At 40.6% G+C, this 18,221-nt stretch overlaps 1 protein-coding gene across 1 annotated transcript in view; it reads left to right on the top strand.

The window, feature by feature from the left end:
* The first annotated feature begins 3,427 nt into the window (after positions 1-3,427).
* LOC131128017 (GDNF family receptor alpha-2-like) overlaps positions 3,428-18,221 on the top strand; it is a 75,657-nt gene continuing 60,863 nt past the window's right edge. The window contains exons 1-2 of the mRNA XM_058070486.1: positions 3,428-3,931; positions 4,776-5,117. Of these exons, the coding sequence (XP_057926469.1) occupies positions 3,880-3,931; positions 4,776-5,117 (394 nt within the window). The 5' untranslated portion in view covers positions 3,428-3,879. The remainder of the gene's footprint in view (positions 3,932-4,775; positions 5,118-18,221) is intronic.

The following is an 18,221-nucleotide window of genomic DNA, read 5'->3' as shown; positions in this document are numbered from 1 at the left end:
TGCAACGTGCATGGCAGACAGATCCAGGTGACCTTTGCCCTCAGTTAACCCCGAGTTAAATTTTGTGTTTGCAAATCTGCAAGGCGAAACAAAACCTTATCAAGGCAGCTGCAGACACATTTCATTCAACCTAGACCCAAAATGAGACACTAAGAATGGAAATCAATGGTCAATTCAAGGTGTTCTTCTTGATAAGTTTTACTTCTACTGTAAAGTGCTGCACTAGTGCTTACGATGCAGCTTACTGTGTTTGTGTGCGAGCTTGTCTCGCCTCATTTGAAGCTGACACTTTGTGACTATAAGCGCTCATCTGACCTCTCGTGAGTCTTATGTGTTATCATTGTCATTATTTGCCTGCAAATACATCATGATGTGTTCCATATTCAGCATATTAGTCACACTTCTCAGAGGCAGGCATTTCTCCCCTCAGTGCTGTGCTCTTTGTTCACATGTTATCGTCACAGTCTGCAGCATCAACTGACTGATTTGCATGCAATGTGTGTGCGTGTAAGTGCTTATAGTGTGTGCTATATATTCTTTTAGAATAATATGATGTATGCGAGAAAAAAGGCATGCGTGGCGCATGTGTGAGCATCTCTCTGCAGTGTGTCCTCCTTCTGTGGAAAAATGCAGCATGCATGTGAGATACAGCACACCTATTGGCCGCAACATTAGGTACACCAGCAAAACTGATGTCATAATGCAATACAATGGGACACTTGCTATTAGTTTATATATTATTAATCATGCAGAGCTTAAAGGGAAACTGCACTTTTTGTGAAATTTTGCCCATCTTTCACAATCCTTATATGAAACATGAACACATATTTCTTTCCCTTTTCTGTGCATTATAGTGCACGAAAATTAGTTAATTTCAGCTCGATAACAATGGAGGTCATTGAAAATACGTATTTTGATGCTAAAGCATCACAAAAAAAACAACTCAAAAAATACCAACAATGCTCCATTTACATAACGGACTTCTCTAGCTCATACCTCAAGTTTGCTACAAAGACTCAACAAGATGCTTGTTTGCTGTCAGTGTTTTTTTGTTTTTTTTTTTACCTGAGCACTGGAGCACACGTCTTGTGCGGGAACACAGAGCCATCTCAAGGAGAGCGGACATTGTAATGTTGTCGCTGTATCTATGCTGCCTTTATTGACGGAGGTAGCGTAAGCTAAATGGGGAGAACATGCAAACTCTACACAGAGATACCCAAGCAGAGATTACAGAGCTAATTAAGAACTAATAAGGAACTAATGAGTAGTGTTTAGAGTGGGTCATTTTGTTTACCTTATTGTAAAGTTTTACTGAATACCTCTGGGATAGTGCTAGTCAAAACTGTTGAGATCATTATTTTTATAAAGAAATTTTCTGACACAGCTTTTGTATAATATTGGATCTCATTGGACTCCGGTCACTGACTGTAACACAGCAATAAAACCCCTTGAATGTGAGAAGAAAAGACATAATGTCTATCTAACGACAGTTTTTGACATTTCAGCTAATAAAAATGTCACCCCCCTGCTGCTTAGGTAACTGCCCTTGAGTGAAAAATTACTTTGGCAAGTGAAATTTTATGTTTTTTGGCAGTTGAAATAAAAGAAAAAAAGTACTGTAGTTTCCAAGGTAGCTGTGATGTTGTGATGTAATAGAACTTTTATTCAACAATTGTAATGCATGATCTGAATCACAGGGCAGTTGCAGGATATAGTGCAGTGGATGATTCTGAGAGACCCCCAAAACTCCAGAGGGAGACGAGAAGAAACTCAGACCAACACAAGTGGAATGAAGAATTCACCATTATAATGGCAGCCTGGGCTGACAGTCAAGCATCATTATGAGTCAGCCGCCCGGCACTTTGTCACTGTCACTGCCTTTAAATGGAGACTTTTGTTTTCAAGATTTGCTAAGATTTATGACATCCTCGCTACCATATGAGCGATGATGTACAACAAAGTCATTTTGTTTAATGTGAAACCACTTTGAAAAATGGCACATTCTGTAGGCTTGTCCGGTCTTTTCACACCCCCCTCCTCCCCACCTCTGAGAACAAATATAATACCATGCATTGTGCCATATCTTTAATCTGCCTTTCAATCAAAGGCAACACAGATGCCATGTGCCAGGATATTGCTCAAATGAATGTTGTCATTTGGGGAGGCCAACTTTGAATCCACTGTAACAAATCTCCTCGGAATTTCTTTGATTTCTGTCACACCACCATGAATAAAATGTGGATGAAAACTGAAATGAGCTTAGTGGGCAGAATACAAAACGCTCAGTTTTGATTGGTGCTGTCATAGAGGTATTAATTGAACGATATGTTTATTATCGTGGTAGTGGATTGCAGTGGGCGGCACTGCGGGCGAGTGGTTAGCGCGCAGACCTCACAGCTAGGAGGACCAGGGTTCGATTCCACCCTCGGCCATCTCTGTGTGGAGTTTGCATGTTCTCCCCGTGCATGTGTGGGTTTTCTCCGGGTACTCCGGTTTCCTGCCACATTCCAAAAACATGCTAGGTTAAATAGCGACTCCAAATTGTCCATAGGTATGAATGTGAGTGTGAATGGTTGTTTGTCTATATGTGCCCTGTGCTTGGCTGGCGACCAGTCCAGGGTGTACCCCGCCTCTCGCCCGAAGACAGCTGGGATAGGCTCCCCCGCGACCCTCGTGAGGAAAAAGCGGTAGAAAATGAATGAATGAATGGATTGCAGTGCATCGTATTATACTGGGAGCTATTGTTAATATTAAAGAAATGTATGGTGTATATGTAACATAACGCAAGGTAAAAATGGCATTACAATGATTGGGAATGGGAATGGGGTTTAACCACTAGCATTAACATAATGCCGGAACTACAAGCCCTAAACCTAGCCCCTATCCTAAACTCAACCCGAACATGGTCAAGGGTATGCTGGAGCCTATCCCAGCCTTCTTTGAACGAGAGGCAGGGTACACCCTGGACTGGTAAGTCACAGTTGATGCACTACACTGCCGATGGGGATGTCATCAAAAAATGTGAACTATCCCTTTAAATGATGTTTTGGGGTTTCATTGTGAACAGTGTTTTTTACAATTGTAAGACGGCTAAGAAATGCATCTTAAAAATCTATATTATTTGGAACTCCACTGTACTGTCTCCACTGTACAAATTTAAAATCAACTCCCATTAGATGCATATGTACCTAAGAAGTGCTGCACCGGTTTTAACACAAGTGAAGGGAGGTCAGCCCCCCCCCCCCCCCCCCCCATCCCCCCAATTCCAGTAGCATTCTTCCAAGGTTCCTGCAGCCACATGTTACATAGCCTCCCTTGCATTTACACGTTCACCAATGAGGTCATCCCCTTACAGCGCCCTCTAGCGGGCTCCGACAAACTCTAACCCCTCTAATAAAACCCTTGCGATGCCTCCACCAGCGTGCAGTCAGTGCTGCGTTCACTGGGAGGTAGGCAGCACTTCCTGTCTGAGCTCAGTTTGACTTTGACTTCATTACAGATACTAACCGCTGACACACACTTCCACTTGAGGGGGGAACACATTTGAAGGACTTAAGAGTTTCCACAGAGGAGTAAGAATGCCGAGAGATGAAGTCTTCACTAGTTGGTCGCTATGAGCGCATATGGACGTTGACAAGCTGCTTTCGTGGATTGACTCAGTGACTTCTTTTTCAGTAGCGGTGTCTTCTTAGTTGATGTAAATTAAAACAGTGGATTATTATTATTATTATTGCATCGATGGTTCTTGCAGGTGCACTGGTATTTGGAGTTGAATGAGGATATTGTGCTTTTTTTCTTCTTGAGAGGCGGATTAATCTTTGGGATAAAAAACCCAACAGAAAACTCATTGGAATCCACATCCTTTATTCTTGCGTGAACATGAAGTCCCTCACTGCGTGGATGTGCATCTGCAGCTTTTTTCTGCTCTTAGGTGAGCTGTGAACTATGCAAATTCATGTAAATTAGCAGTATTTTGCCATTTTTAAAGCAAAGCTAAAAAGTAGGTGACTTTTGGGAAGTAAATGCATGTTGTACTATATATTGCAATGAAGTGTCATACACGGAAATTCAGGTAAAAATGCATGAAATTCGGAATGTATTTGTTGGTATTAAAATGGAAAATTGTTTCATAAACATATTTTCTCATTTGACTTGCTGGGGTACTATGAAAAATAAATCACAGGTATGTCAAAGTCCTAAAAAAGAGTGATTAGTAATGCACTGGATTGCACTCTTGTACCCGATGTCCCTTTCTGATGCAGTCCATCATCAGGCTCTGTTTTGAAGATGCCCACAAGGGGTCGCTCTTGTCCTTCCACCACTCTTCACTGCACTTGCGTGTCGGTGGGAGTGGGTTTAGACTGGAGCTTCACTTATGTCATGTGGATGCACCTGTGGTCCCATATTATTCCCCAGGAATAAAGACATACAACATGTGATTAACAAATGCACTTTAAATTACATGTGATATATTTAGCAAATATTTAAATTTTGATTTTGAGTAATTGCTTGGTGACTTGAAATAAACCAAAGGATGAAAAAATAACATTTCAATAACATTGTTGCATAACATTGTGACAAATGGCCTGTGTTGCACAAAGACTCCAGCGGACCATGAAGGATTTTAACGTTCTGCTTTCAGCACGCCTTGTCACAGGCCATCAAACCTATTTATTGTTTCCTCGTCCAAACTGTTGCTTCCATAAAACGGGACTAAATAACCAGTTTATGACCCTGATCTTAAGCACTAAACACTAACAATTGTCTCCTTGTAGATGAAATGGCCTGTTCGTGGGACGGTTCCTCGGCTTTGTCCGTGGTGCCCTTGGCGGATGGCAACCCCGGGTCCGAAGGCGCTCCATCGGAATGGGTGGACTGCATCCAGGCGAGTGACATGTGCAACCAGAACCCTCACTGCAGCTCTCGGTACCGCGTGATGCGGCAGTGCCTTGTGGGTAAGGAGAAGGAAGCCATGCTGGACAACAACAGGGAGTGCCAAGCGGCCTTGGAGGTGCTGCTGGTCAGTCCACTGTACGACTGCCGCTGCAAGAGAGGCATGAAGAAGGAGCTGCAGTGTCTTCAGAACTACTGGACCATCCACATGGGACTCACTGAAGGTAGGGGGCACGTGATTTCTACTCAAATTGCAGCAATTGATGATAACGTGAGCATGGAAATATGCTTCCGAAATTGAGAAATTGCGCCAAATGAATGCATCAGTCAAAAAAACACACTACTAGTGGGAGAATGATTGTCCACTCTTGGCAAAGAACCATTTTATTTGAGAGAGATGAGGGCAGGCAGAAAATAAATTGTCTACAGAAGTTCCCAAAGCACACCGAAAAACACATATATATATATATATATATATATATATATATATATATATATATATATATATATATATATATATATATATATATATATATATATATATATATATATGACTTTGAGAATTGTTCCCACAATTCTGCATCTGCATGAAAGTCAGGTACAATACGCAAGCCACTCCACTACCGATGGCCCACTTGACTGAACCTCAGGTCTTAATGTCGAGTAGACCTTCAGAGGCTATAGAGGTTATAGGAAGATGTACTTTGTTGATGCTCAATCCCCTTGTGTCCTCTTAAGGAGATACTTTAAACCCCGGATGAAAAATACATGCTTTCCTGCTTGCTCCATCCTCTCCAAGGTAATGGAGGCATAATGGGATTACATTAGGTGGACCTGTTATGGTAGACTTATTGTTTTTCACCTAAAGTGTTCCATATTACCATGTAATTAGGTTACGATTGTAACGCCCAACGGCCCTTATGTGTCCACTTATGCGGTGCATAAAATAGCACTCTTGTTGTAACTCTGAAACCCTGGATTTCACAGTGCAACACATTTAGAAGGTTAAAAAGCCACCTCTCCCTGATGGTCATCTGCCCTTAGTGTGTTTCATATTAAATGGGAGTTGTGCTTTTTCCACTTTTCTGACCTATAAATGTTGATAGAATGTTGTTTTATTGTGTTAAACAGTGCTAGAGTTTCACATAATGAGGTTTGCGCATTTGGAAGTGAGCCCTGATAGAAATTTGGGGTGGCTCTGAACACCCAGTTTCAGAGAGTTTTCTCTAACACCGACTCACTGTGACATCACATTGAGCCTTGTGAAAATTCACTGGCTACATCCAGCTGTTTTTTTTTTTTTTTTACAAACCGGCCGTGCCCAGAGATGGGCCGTAGGTGGGTGCAATACGAAAAACAGACGTTTTGGAAATCCAAGGAAATACAGCTGGAATAGGGGCAGATTCTGGAAGATTTAGAAAGTTGTGCGGGTTATCGTGCTCTAATGGAGTCCACAACTCAATACAAAGGACCGAAAATGAGTAGAGCAGTATGCTGCACGTTTTTGGGAATTTTGCCCAACATTCACAATCCTTATGTGAAACATGAACACACATTTATTTCCCTTTTCTGTGAATTATAACACAAGAAAACGAGTTAGTATCAGCCATCTTACAATGCTGTCATTGTGATATACCTATTTTGACTATTCCATTGTTATCTAGCTCATATTAACTTATTTTCTCACTCTGAAATACACAGAAAGGGGAAAGAAATATGTGCTTGTGTTTCACATAAGGATTGTGAATGAAAATTCCCAAAAAAGTGCAGAATACTGCTCTGGGCCTTATAGTGTAGAAAAGTCTAAAGGGAGTTTAACCTCAAGAAGTACGGCTTGGCACTATACTCCGAGTCCCTAATCCCACAGAGGCACAAGCAGCAGTGTTGCCATGTAAAGAACATGATGCACTCAGCTGTTTTGACATGCGGCGTAATGGTGGAAATGCTTTTGAGGATTGTGGGCTTTTGTGTTGTGATCCGTGAAGTGATTCCCCGGGTTGACTGCTCATAGCACCAGCTTCACTTCATCACACTGATGGCAGCAGAGGGTGCCTGTCATGAGTTCAAGGCAAATTGAATGACACGGATGCTCCCTAGGCCTTCTGTGCCTCTCTGTCTGGTTGCCCATGTTGTTTTGTTCCTTCTTCCCATGACTTTTGTTTGTATTTGAATGCATCATGGCAGTTGTCTGACTTGCAGTCTGTAATGTGTCCTTCGCAGAGGTTGTGTCTCATTCCTCTGCAGCACCTTGTACTTAGTCCTGTGTCACTTTTGGAGATGAAGCTGCTTTATCCCAAATAGCAAAGCTCTCACAGCACAGCTTTAATCTAATCATCATCCATTGTGCAGCGGAGTTTGCTTTTATTAACAATCCATGTACTACAAACACTCTTCTCTGGAAACTAACACAAAAGCCCCGAATCCAAAATCATTACACATCACTTTGACTATAGTTTGTTCATATGAGACAAGCAACAAGAATGCACCTGAGGTAAAAATGGATACATTGCTAGCATGAAGGCAAACACTGTATGCACATATTGATACTTTGCTGTGACCAAAGGCAGATGGAACATTTAGAAAGAGTTTCAGGACTGGATGATACATTTTGCCAAAAGTGCAGTATTACTTGTGTGCAACCAGCAAGTGCTATTGATTCAGACAAAACTAGTTAGCTGTCTGAAGAAGGGGAACATAATGCCAGCGATGGGAAGATGGGCTCCTGTGATCTACACAGCTCAATAAACACACTGCATGGAAACAGGAGTTCAGAATATCATTCCACACTCAACCATACACAGTGGTACCAAAGTTTTGTAATTGAAAGGTACAAAAACCTAAGCAATTTTTCCCATTGGACATAATGCAAATCCAAATAATCTGTGCCAGACACCCAAATATGTGAAAAAAAATAAATTCCTGCAGAAAAACATGTAGAAATAATTATAAATGACAAATGAAATTGATTAATGAATATTTAACTTTTACGTTTTATTTCACTTTTAACTTTATACAAGACTCTTATTGGTGAAGAGGGCAAGGAACAGATGGAAGGGGACGCCATCTTTGTACTCTGTGATGAGATATTATTCTAATTTTTTTATTTAATCGTGTTTCTCACCTTCTTTTTCACATTTCTGGTACTCACAGCTTTCTTTGGCCCCATAGCGGATTATTTAGCACTCAATAAAAAATGCACTCGATTTTGTGGAATAATACAGTCCAAGGCAAACAAACCTGTTAGTTGCGCACTACAATAACAAAGAAAGTGTAAGACAACTGCAGCAAAATTCTTTTGAAAATGTTTTGGCAAAAAAAGAATCGAAAACCGAGGCTTGGCTGGGTATGTGAATAATTATTTGCTTATTCTGCCCCAATTGTATTATCAATTGTAAATCTATTATCATCCATTCATTTTTGATGCCGCTTCTCCTCACTAGTGTCACAGGGGAATGCTGGAGCTGACTTCGGGTGAGATCCAATCACACAATCATTCACGCTGACATTCATACCTATGGACAATTTGTAGTCATTACTTAACCTTGGAATGTGGGAGGAAACCAGAGTACCCGGAGAATGGGAAAACATCCAAACTCCACACAGAGATGACCAAGCTGAGATTTGTTCCGATCTCCCGGGTTTATGGCCAGCATGCTAATCACTTGACGTGAGTGACGTCTTTTCACATTATTGTAAAATTGTGGAAAACCAAAAAAGTAACCCTTTATTTGTCCCTTTTTATCCATTGTCTTCCATCTGATTTTTCTTTCTAAACGTGGCTGAGAATAAATGAGCATTTTGATCACAGGTATAATTCAAGGACATACTGTGGTGTCAGACATGGAAATGATTGCAGGAAAAAGGTGGACAGAATTTCTTTTGTAAATGTACTCTTTAAACAAAAAGACTTTCCCGCAAGTAAGCCTTTTGAATGGCAAGTGGTGCTAAAATGAGGATCACTTAAATAGCGTGGCTGATTTGTTCTTACAGAAGAAAAGATTATCTTTGAAATGAGACAGTAACCTCACCATGAACATCTTTATTCTCTAGAACAAAGTGTGACTTTGCCATCCCATCTAAGGCACCATGAAAGTACCTTGTAGATCAGTTCACAGACAGACGTTCAATATGACCTTGATAAATGTCTGCGTCCCTAGTTTTTTTTTTTTTTTTGGCGCTTTCGTTGAGATTTTAAAGGCCAAATGACAGGAAGATAAAGGCTCTCAAAAACTAAATAGTGACGATAACCCCTAAGAAAGCTCCCTTATCAAAGACCCTTGTCACTCTCCAGTTATATAAGATGATTTTACTGTACCATTGTGTGTGTACTATTTTAAATCCACTTTTCATGTCCAGTCTACTTCTGTTTTGAACAAGGCCGAAGATTTTTTTCTTTAAAGGGGACCTTTGCTTTTTCCATTTTTCTGACCTATAAATGTAGTTAGAATGTTGTATTTTGGTGTTAAATGAGGTTTCAGATAATGAGGTCTACGCATTTGGAAGTGAGCCCTGAAATAAGTTTGGTATGGCTCAAAATGCTCGGTTTCTAAAGGCGTGGTCAAACTGATCCTTTGTGATGTCACAGTGGAGCCGACATCCTTATATGGGCATGCGAGGCTCTCTCCTCTCCCCCAAGCTTTCCCCACTCTCTGCTCCTCTGTTTACTTGCTAGAAATGGCTTGTCGACATTTTAAAAAGATACATCACAGTTTATTATCAACTCCTCTACCGTTCGCAGCTAGCGGCGAGTGTGACCAATGAAAATTCTGATGAAAAGAAAAAAAAAAAACAATATGAATATTATATTTCTTGACATAGTGTTGTGAGTACCATACAGTCATAACCCACAACTAGCTGAAACTAAAAGCTGAACCCCCAATGTCACTCTGCCACCTGCTTTGCTCCCCTCTGGAACATATTTATAAGAGCAAATGGACGTCACACAAATGGAAGTCTTATTTATGTCTTCAGACTTTTTTCTTCCGGAAAAAAAAACGCAAAATGGTTCTACTGCCTTTTAGCGAGACGTATAGTGACACAAACTGATGATACCAAATATGGTTCTTTGCCCTATCAAGCGCAACCAAAAAAAGATCACTGCCGCTGACCATTAATTGTTCCTAAAACAGTGCACGCTAACACTTCCTGAACCAGAATTAAGAGTTTGGATTTCATTATTTTGACATTAAATATCTTCCACGCTTGGCCTATAAACTGTAGTGGTAATTTGTGCAACATCCTTTCTCCACTGTTAACGGAATATCAGTAGAGCTATTAACTGGCTGAGTGAACACGCAATCCTTATATAATATGATATAATAATAATAATAATAGTAATCCCATATTAAAACAAATCACAAGGCTCTTAAAAAAGCCCTACAGCTGCAAGATGCTGCAGTAAATTACCTAGGTAATGGCACACAAGGTCCTATAAATTTATGAAGTCAATAAAGTTTTTTAAAAAGAAGAGCTCTTAATGAGAAGATGGTGGTGACACACAGCTATGTAAATGTACAGTATATACGCATAGACACAACAGTGCTTGTTGTTTTCCTCTGTCCTTTTCACCATGGTGGTCCTTTGCAGAAAAACAGGATTTTCATAAATGTTTGGTGACTATTATGCAAACTAAGCTGTTATTTTGTTCTCTGGTCAACATCATTAATATCTACTTCGGATGTGTCTGACTTCATAATGACCATCCCTGAATTGAAATATTTTCTGTTCTTCTCTTACCAATGTGAATGAATTTGAAGGACTGAATCTGATCACTGTGATGCATTGTGGTTCTCTCTACGCAGTAGTTGCCTACTGCCTTTAGGCCATATTTTAAAGCTTAAAAACCCTCAAATAACAGGTGTTATAATGTGAGTGTTTAAGCCACCGGCAGTGGTGCTAATGGCGACCTATTAACAATGTCTTTCAGCAGGAAATGGCAGCTGCATATAACGTGTCAATGGAGCACTTCTCTCCGGGTAATGAGTGTTTCTTGCTTTGACTTTATAACAAAAGCTTTGTGTCCCACAGGACCATAATCTATTTGCGGCAGTGGTGGTGGTGGGGGAGGGGGGGGGTAATTACATCACCCTCTGATTTGCATAATTGCATGTAATTAAAATGGACACCATAGGAGTAGGTGAAATCTCTTTGTGGTAAACATTTTTTTTTTCAACCCGACCGCCCAAAGATGTATTTATATGTCTTTTCTGTTCTTTTTTTGCATTAGAGGGAAAAAAAATTGGTGATGATGCAACTTCACAATAGAAGAGATCACATTTAGCGCAGTTTTAAGCAGTTAAAAAGTGTATTATATAAAAGCTATATATATAAAGCTGTATCTTTGCCTCTGCAGCAATCAGGAAGTGAAAAGGCTTGAGAGTGGTGTAGCGTTCAGGAGATTACACATTGAAGGGAAATTTGATTGCACACACGCAAATACATAGTTCAGTTCCAAATGTGAAAATTAGAAATAGTTCATGGTGTTATATAAAAAGGTTGTTTTATAGTGTTGTTTATGTTATGACATAGTTGTTCAGGGCATTTTGGTTAAATACATATGGCTAAAGTGAAAGTTTTGCTTGAAATATACCTTTTTGTTGCTACATATGGCAACAATGTTGCTAAGTTGGCAACACTGATCCCTCGAGTTATATCATATTCTCTGGCAGACCAGGTTAAATTAATTAGCAGAGTTAAACAGACAGTCCCATTATAATGTGTTTATGAATGAGGGCAAACGGGTACCACCAGATCTGTTTGTGGTGGTCCAAATTGAATGAATTTGAAATGAATGTATAGGAATCACTGGGAAGTAATTATTATAAAAATGCTGCTTTGACTGGAACACCTATTGGGAGTCCACTGCAGTTCCCTTTCATTAGTGCTCTGGGCTTGGTGTGCATGCATGTGGCCTTGCAGGAATTGCAGTGGAATAGAACATTCAACGATCCCTTGCACACCTCCAACATACATTATTTCCTCAACTTTCCTGGAATGGAAGAGCTTTCATGCAGGGGACCTTTGAGAGTGCTTTAATTAGCTGAGCAAGCTTCCTCTGCAGAGAGGGGAAGACAGATTTTCACCCCCCCCCCCACCACTAATAATTTAGTAGGACCATTTGTACAAATGTTTAAATATATTAGGATATTTGTTTCAGAATCGCAACTTTACAAACACAGCATGTAAAGATTTGATTTCTGAACCTCCTGTCTGTGAAGAAAATTTCAAAATTAAAAATGTACTTCATTAAATTGGTCCCAAATAAGCCATTCATCCATCCATTTTCTACCGATTATCCTCACTAGGGTCACGGGTATGCTGGAGCCTATCCCAGCTGTCTTTGGGTGAGAGGCGGGGTACACCCTGGACTGGTCAAATAAGCCATTCATTCATTCATTTATTTATTTTCTACCGCTTATCCTCGCGAGGGTGCTGGAGCCTATCCCAGCTGTCTTCGGGCGAGAGGCGGGGTACACCCTGGACTGGTTGCCAGCCAATCACAGGGCACATATAGACAAACAACCATTCACACTCACATTCATACCTATGGACAATTTGGAGTCGCCAATTAACCTAGCATGTTTTTGGAATGTGGGAGGAAACCGGAGTACCCGGAGAAAACCCACGATTGCACGGGGAGAACATGCAAACTCCACACAGAGATGGCCGAGGGTGGGATTGAACCCTAGTCTCCTAGCTGTGAGGTCTGTGCGCTTTGAACCTTACACAGTGGTTAACTGGTGGCTAGTCAGTCACAGGACACATACTGTATGTACAAACAGCCATTGACACAACTGTGTGTGTACGTCAGCCGAGTGAACCATGCACATGCAAAATACATCCATTTTCATAGGGAAGCTGGAGCCTATCCCAGCTGATATAGGACACAGGGAAAAGTACACCATCAAAAAATAAAGTACATGCACAACCGTATGATATTTAAACATACATGTGACAGGCCAGAAATGTTATTCTTCTGGTCCAAAATACTGACACGAGAAAAAGTCATGCAAAGATACACGCGTTGGTGAGAAAACTAATGTGGACATTTTGTGGGGAATGATTTATTTTCTCCCTTTTCTTAAATGTCAGTTGTGCAAGGTCATCCTCTGAGTAGGCTATTACATCATGTTAATATCACAAGTTGCTTATGACGCGCAATATCATGTTAATATCCCACACTGCCTGAAATAGACGGCTCATAAGGATGCTGCTGCGATAGACTCCGAGTGGAACAATGGACAAGGCGAGAGGGAAGTAATGAGGGAGGGAGAACATTTAAGGAAGAGAAAAGAGTGAGGGGACAGTGGGAGGGGGGGGGGGTTACAAAAGTACATAGTATTCCTGGGTGAAACCATCATTACTATGAGCAATGGTAGCAGTCACCGGCCATTACCTTAGTCATCCACTGTCATAAGCAGAACATTTTTCCAGGCTGCCCCACATGTCGGGGGAGGCAGCTTCCTGCATGCTGAATATGTCCTCTCGTCTACACGCCCCCCCCTCGGCCGACAGCTGGCTACTTCATCATCATAAGAAAGAACCTGTCGATAGCTTTTATATGTGATCAATAAGGTCTTTCAAAGCTCTGGTCTTTAAATGTGAGCACCAAAGCTGCCCCCTTTTTGATTGCTAAGGTGAACTGGGCAGGATAGTGTGGTTCGGATTTCTCGAGCAGAGTGACTCTGCTCTGTACTAGAGGTTGGAAGGGGCAGTGAGTGATTGACAGGCCATGTCTTTTTTTTTTTTTTGCACGGTGAATACGGCCATGATGGGAGTATTAAGACTTACTCCTCACAGCGCCACTAAATGAAAGTGCATTTCACAAGTCAACTTCCAGACCCGGAGGCTATCATCACAGCACGGCTCGCTGTGTGTGTTAGTGACTGCCACTTTCTCAGCGTCCTTAATTGAAATTGCTGTCAGCAGAGTCCTCCCCAGTCTTTGCACGCAGGGGTTAAATTATTTGGTAAATACTTCTTCAGCCTAATTAATTATTTGGCTCGTCTTCCACCGTGTATGTGGCACAGCCATAAAGAAGCACTAATCATGTTTCACATTAAATATTTAAGCTGTTTGATAGCAACATTTAAGTCGTATTAATTGTATAGCGACCCAAATTCGCCTGTAGTTTTGATGTAAAATGTAAATTGGAAGGTTGATGCGATGAGGCCGCAGCAGTGCTTTTAATGATCCGTGTAACCTAAGGCGACATCATAAAAGGATTTCCTTTTACTGAAAGTTTATCAAAAGGAAACCAGTTTTCAATATTCCAGCGCCAGGCATATATAAAAATGATGATTTCAGTTAAGAGAGTGTGTAACTATCCATATTACCATTACATATTGCCGAAGGAAATGTGAGGGGAAAACGCTTTTTTCTCTCAGGTTGCCCGCCTGAACGCCACAACGCAGCCGCCATATGCGGATATGGGACTTGAAATATTACCACGGGATAATCCAATATTCTATTTGTCAGGTTTGAAATTGAGTTTAAAATGTCAATATCACTTCAAAAGCGGAGCTGTAAACTGAATTTATGCTCCTAGATGCGTTCCGGGGAACGGCATTCAAAGAAAAAATGCACGTGTGCTGCCAGTTGACTTCATGTTTGCCCCTCATGCTAATGTAATGAATTTGACATATTGAAGCATTTCCTCCTCAAAAGCAATTTGACTCGCCAGATCTCTTGACAACTCATTTGCAAGCTTTTCGGCGCTCTGACAGCAAAACTTTTGTCACTTTTTTGTTTTGTTTCTGTTAAAATCTTTGTAACACTGGCCAGCTGTCTATTATGTTGCTGTTTGTTACGATTTAGGAAAGCTGTGACTTTTCCCCAACATTTGCCTGCAGTAAAACAAAGACTGTGAAATCAATCAACCAGGAGCACAATAAGGCACCTGTGAATGACAGTTATTAAAATTGACTTTGCTTGCAGCCATTAAGAGGTTGCCAAGAATGCCACGGAAAATCAAAAGGACAATCTCCATCACCTCGGGAGTTGAGCTTCATTGATAATGCATGCAAAAGGATGACTGATGCTGCGACTCAGCGAAGGCCTGATGGTCTGTCATGCTCTGTACTGTCAGACAAAATGAAGGCAAATGGAAGTCTAATTACAGCAATAAATCGTTGCCCCGCGGCTAAAAACATCATATCACAAAACAGCTGGGAAGACTTTTTCTATTGCTTGATGATAATGATTCTTGATTGGCTGAGCTATTTAAGAGCAGTGATATTTAAGCACACAGCCAACTTGTATCATTCATTCAATGTTTAGTACTTGGAACAAACATGCTTTGGATGCCTTTTCTGAAGACTGTTGATGTCAGTGCCATCACCATATTTATCCAGTTTCCATGAGAATTTACTTGGATTATTGTGAAAATTCTTCAGCTGATATTAGTGAAAAATGTACATGTGGATTGGCGACCCTAGTGAGGATAAGCGGTATAGAAAATGGATGGGTAGATTCACGTTTGGGGGTTACTTTTGACATTTGTGTGTTCGTTTTTTATTTTGTATTTTCAAATATACAGTTATCATTCATTTATCACTTTTAATTGGAAAACCTGTTTACAAAGTACATTTTCTAACAATATTAGAGCCATCTCGACATTAAATAACATCAATATAGTCACCTTTACATTCATATTTACCAATATGGTAGATATAACCACAGAAAATAAGCCACACATGGGTCTTCTTAGTTCAGTTTTAGCTTGTTGTAGGCTATGGCTGCAACACTGTACTGTAACATTGTAATCGGTCTTATTGTTTTATTAATATGTTATCATTATTGTGCCTGCTATAATATAATTTAAACCTGCAACGACAGCCTTTTGCTCCCTTTGACAAGCCGCACCACATAACCACAAAACATTCATTCATTCATTCATTCACTACCGCTTATCTTCACGAGGGTTGCGGGGGTGCTGGAGCCTATCCCAGCTGTCTGTGGGTAAGAAGTGGGGAACACACCTACCATGTTTTTGGAATGTGGGAGGAAACCATAGTACCCGGAGAAAACCCATGCATGCAAACTCCACAAAGATCTGGCTGAGGGTGGAATTGAACTCGGGTCTCCTAGCTGTGAGACCTGCTAGCTAACCACTCGTCCACTGCGCAGCCCCAGCCACAAAGCAGTGATTAATTAATGTTCGAAAAACCATGGTAGAGTCTGGGAGCGATTTTCGAGCTGCACTAACCGTAATATTTTGTTGGAAAATGCTGTCAGAAGGTAAAATTCTGGTCATGATCAGATTTTAAAACCCATAGTCATTTTTCAACCCCATAGTCAACCTGTCACCAGCATTAAGCCTGTGTTGGTGTGTGTGCCTTTGGCTTCAAATGTCACTTTTGTATTGTATGTATTATTGTTTTTAACAGTAGTGGTTTAAAAGAACAGATTGAACAAATAAATATCTGTATTTGTCACAATTTACGTTAAACCTACCACTCGGGGTGAAAAATGACTCATGACTGTTCTGTACATGCGTATTGTACATGCACAGTCTCAAAGTGGGGATCAATAATTTGCAGTAATTGCGTGGTTCAGTGATTGCTGATGTTTGTCGGTAAACTTTGTCCACATACATAAATAATGTACATGTAATTGTTATGTAGTGTCTGGCTTCCCGTGTCGGAGCAGGAAGAGGGCGGGATATAATACTCACAGTATATTCGAAAGTAAGCCAAACATGCAGTACCTCACCCGAGCACTGATGTGGTTGTAACGTTTCAGTTTTTGGAGACTCTAAATTGTCCATAGGTATGAATGTGAGTGTGAATGGTTGTTTGTCTATATGTGCCCTGTGATTGGCTGGCGACCAGACCAGGGTGTACCCCACCTCTTGCCAGAAGACAGCTGGGATAGGTTCCAGCACCCAACCGTGAGGATAAGCGGTACAGAAAATGGATGGAAGGAAGTCTGACTGGTGGCTTCAATTTCAGACAGTGACAGTGACACCATGTGGTGTATTTGTCAGAAAAATAATAGCAAATAATAATTTGTATGCAGATATTCATGAGGAGAAGCTTCTAAAAAATAGTTATTTCCTCATGCTTGTGCAGCTTGAAAATAGTCCAGTTTGGATGTGATATATGAATACAAAGTTCTCATGAAAACACGTTATAGGAGCACTACGAAGGCTCTTGACAATTAAGACTGAATTAGCACATTTTTCATAATTTTGAGTGCAGCATGAACACCAGGGAGACTGTTTTGTTGTGGTTTTTAAAAGGATATTGAGCTTTTATTTCACTTTGCTGGCTGCAGTACAGTGTGTTTTAGATGTGTTGGAAAAAAAAAAAAAACTGCCACGTCCACAGGGGATCATTTACAGCTTTACATTAATAGCTGTGTCCACTGCTGGAAACAAACAGACATGGAATGATGCTTAAAGATGCTAACAGAGTAAGTGTCTAAAAAGCAGCACAACATCAGAATGCAAGTGTAATTAAAAGACACTGTGGGATGTCGCTCCGTCCCCGGTCTCGAGCAGGCGGACACACACTGCCAACATTCAGATGTATAATTTGATCACCATGTACAAACAAAAGGGAGAAAACAAGAAAAGTGCATACACTCAAAACTTTGAGGATTAGAGGATTACATTTTCTTCCATTTCTTCCCTCACACACACTTACACACACATTTACACACACACTGCGCTCTGCTGCCAGTAGCTCCATGTGTTCAGAGAGCTTCTCTATCTTGTTATGATTGTCAATATTGATGGAAAACAGGGGGAGAGGGCTGCACATAAAGCAATGACTTTACAGATGTACACAAGTCTAAGATTTGTTTTCTTTCCCCTCTGGACACATGATTGAAAATTCCCTGTGGTTTTTTTCTCATTCCCTTTTACAGCATGCCAGTGTGGGTCTTTGTGTGTTTTTTGTTTCATCAGGTTGTAATGGTCAAATTCAACTTTTACAAGACAGATTTTAGTGAAATATCAACATATGGCTGATGCTATCACTGTCTTCATTTCTGCTTACTGATTAGGCATTCTCGCAGGAGACAGGCTGGAAAACAAAATATTCTGTATCTACAAATTGGTTGCGCGGGCACTGCATGTACAAACAAGTTTATTAACAAGTATTTGAACTTTCAAATATTTAACCGCAAAATTAATTGCTGTAAAATGAAGAAGAATTTATTTAATGTTATCTCTTGGTTGCGCACCTAGGACAGTTTAAAACAAATGGCTTCTAGCAGCAGTTGGAAAGCTCAGATGAACAAAAAGACATTTGAACAGATACAAACGAACAGGTCGTCTACTATTGTGATTTGAAGTAGATATTTCTTTGGATGATTGTGGCTAT

The sequence above is a fragment of the Doryrhamphus excisus genome, chromosome 4 (genome assembly GCF_030265055.1).
Source record: "Doryrhamphus excisus isolate RoL2022-K1 chromosome 4, RoL_Dexc_1.0, whole genome shotgun sequence".
In the NCBI taxonomy this organism is placed as follows: Eukaryota; Metazoa; Chordata; class Actinopteri; order Syngnathiformes; family Syngnathidae; genus Doryrhamphus; species Doryrhamphus excisus.
Note: the sequence above shows the minus strand (reverse complement) of the source record. Positions and strands in the feature narration are given on the sequence as shown.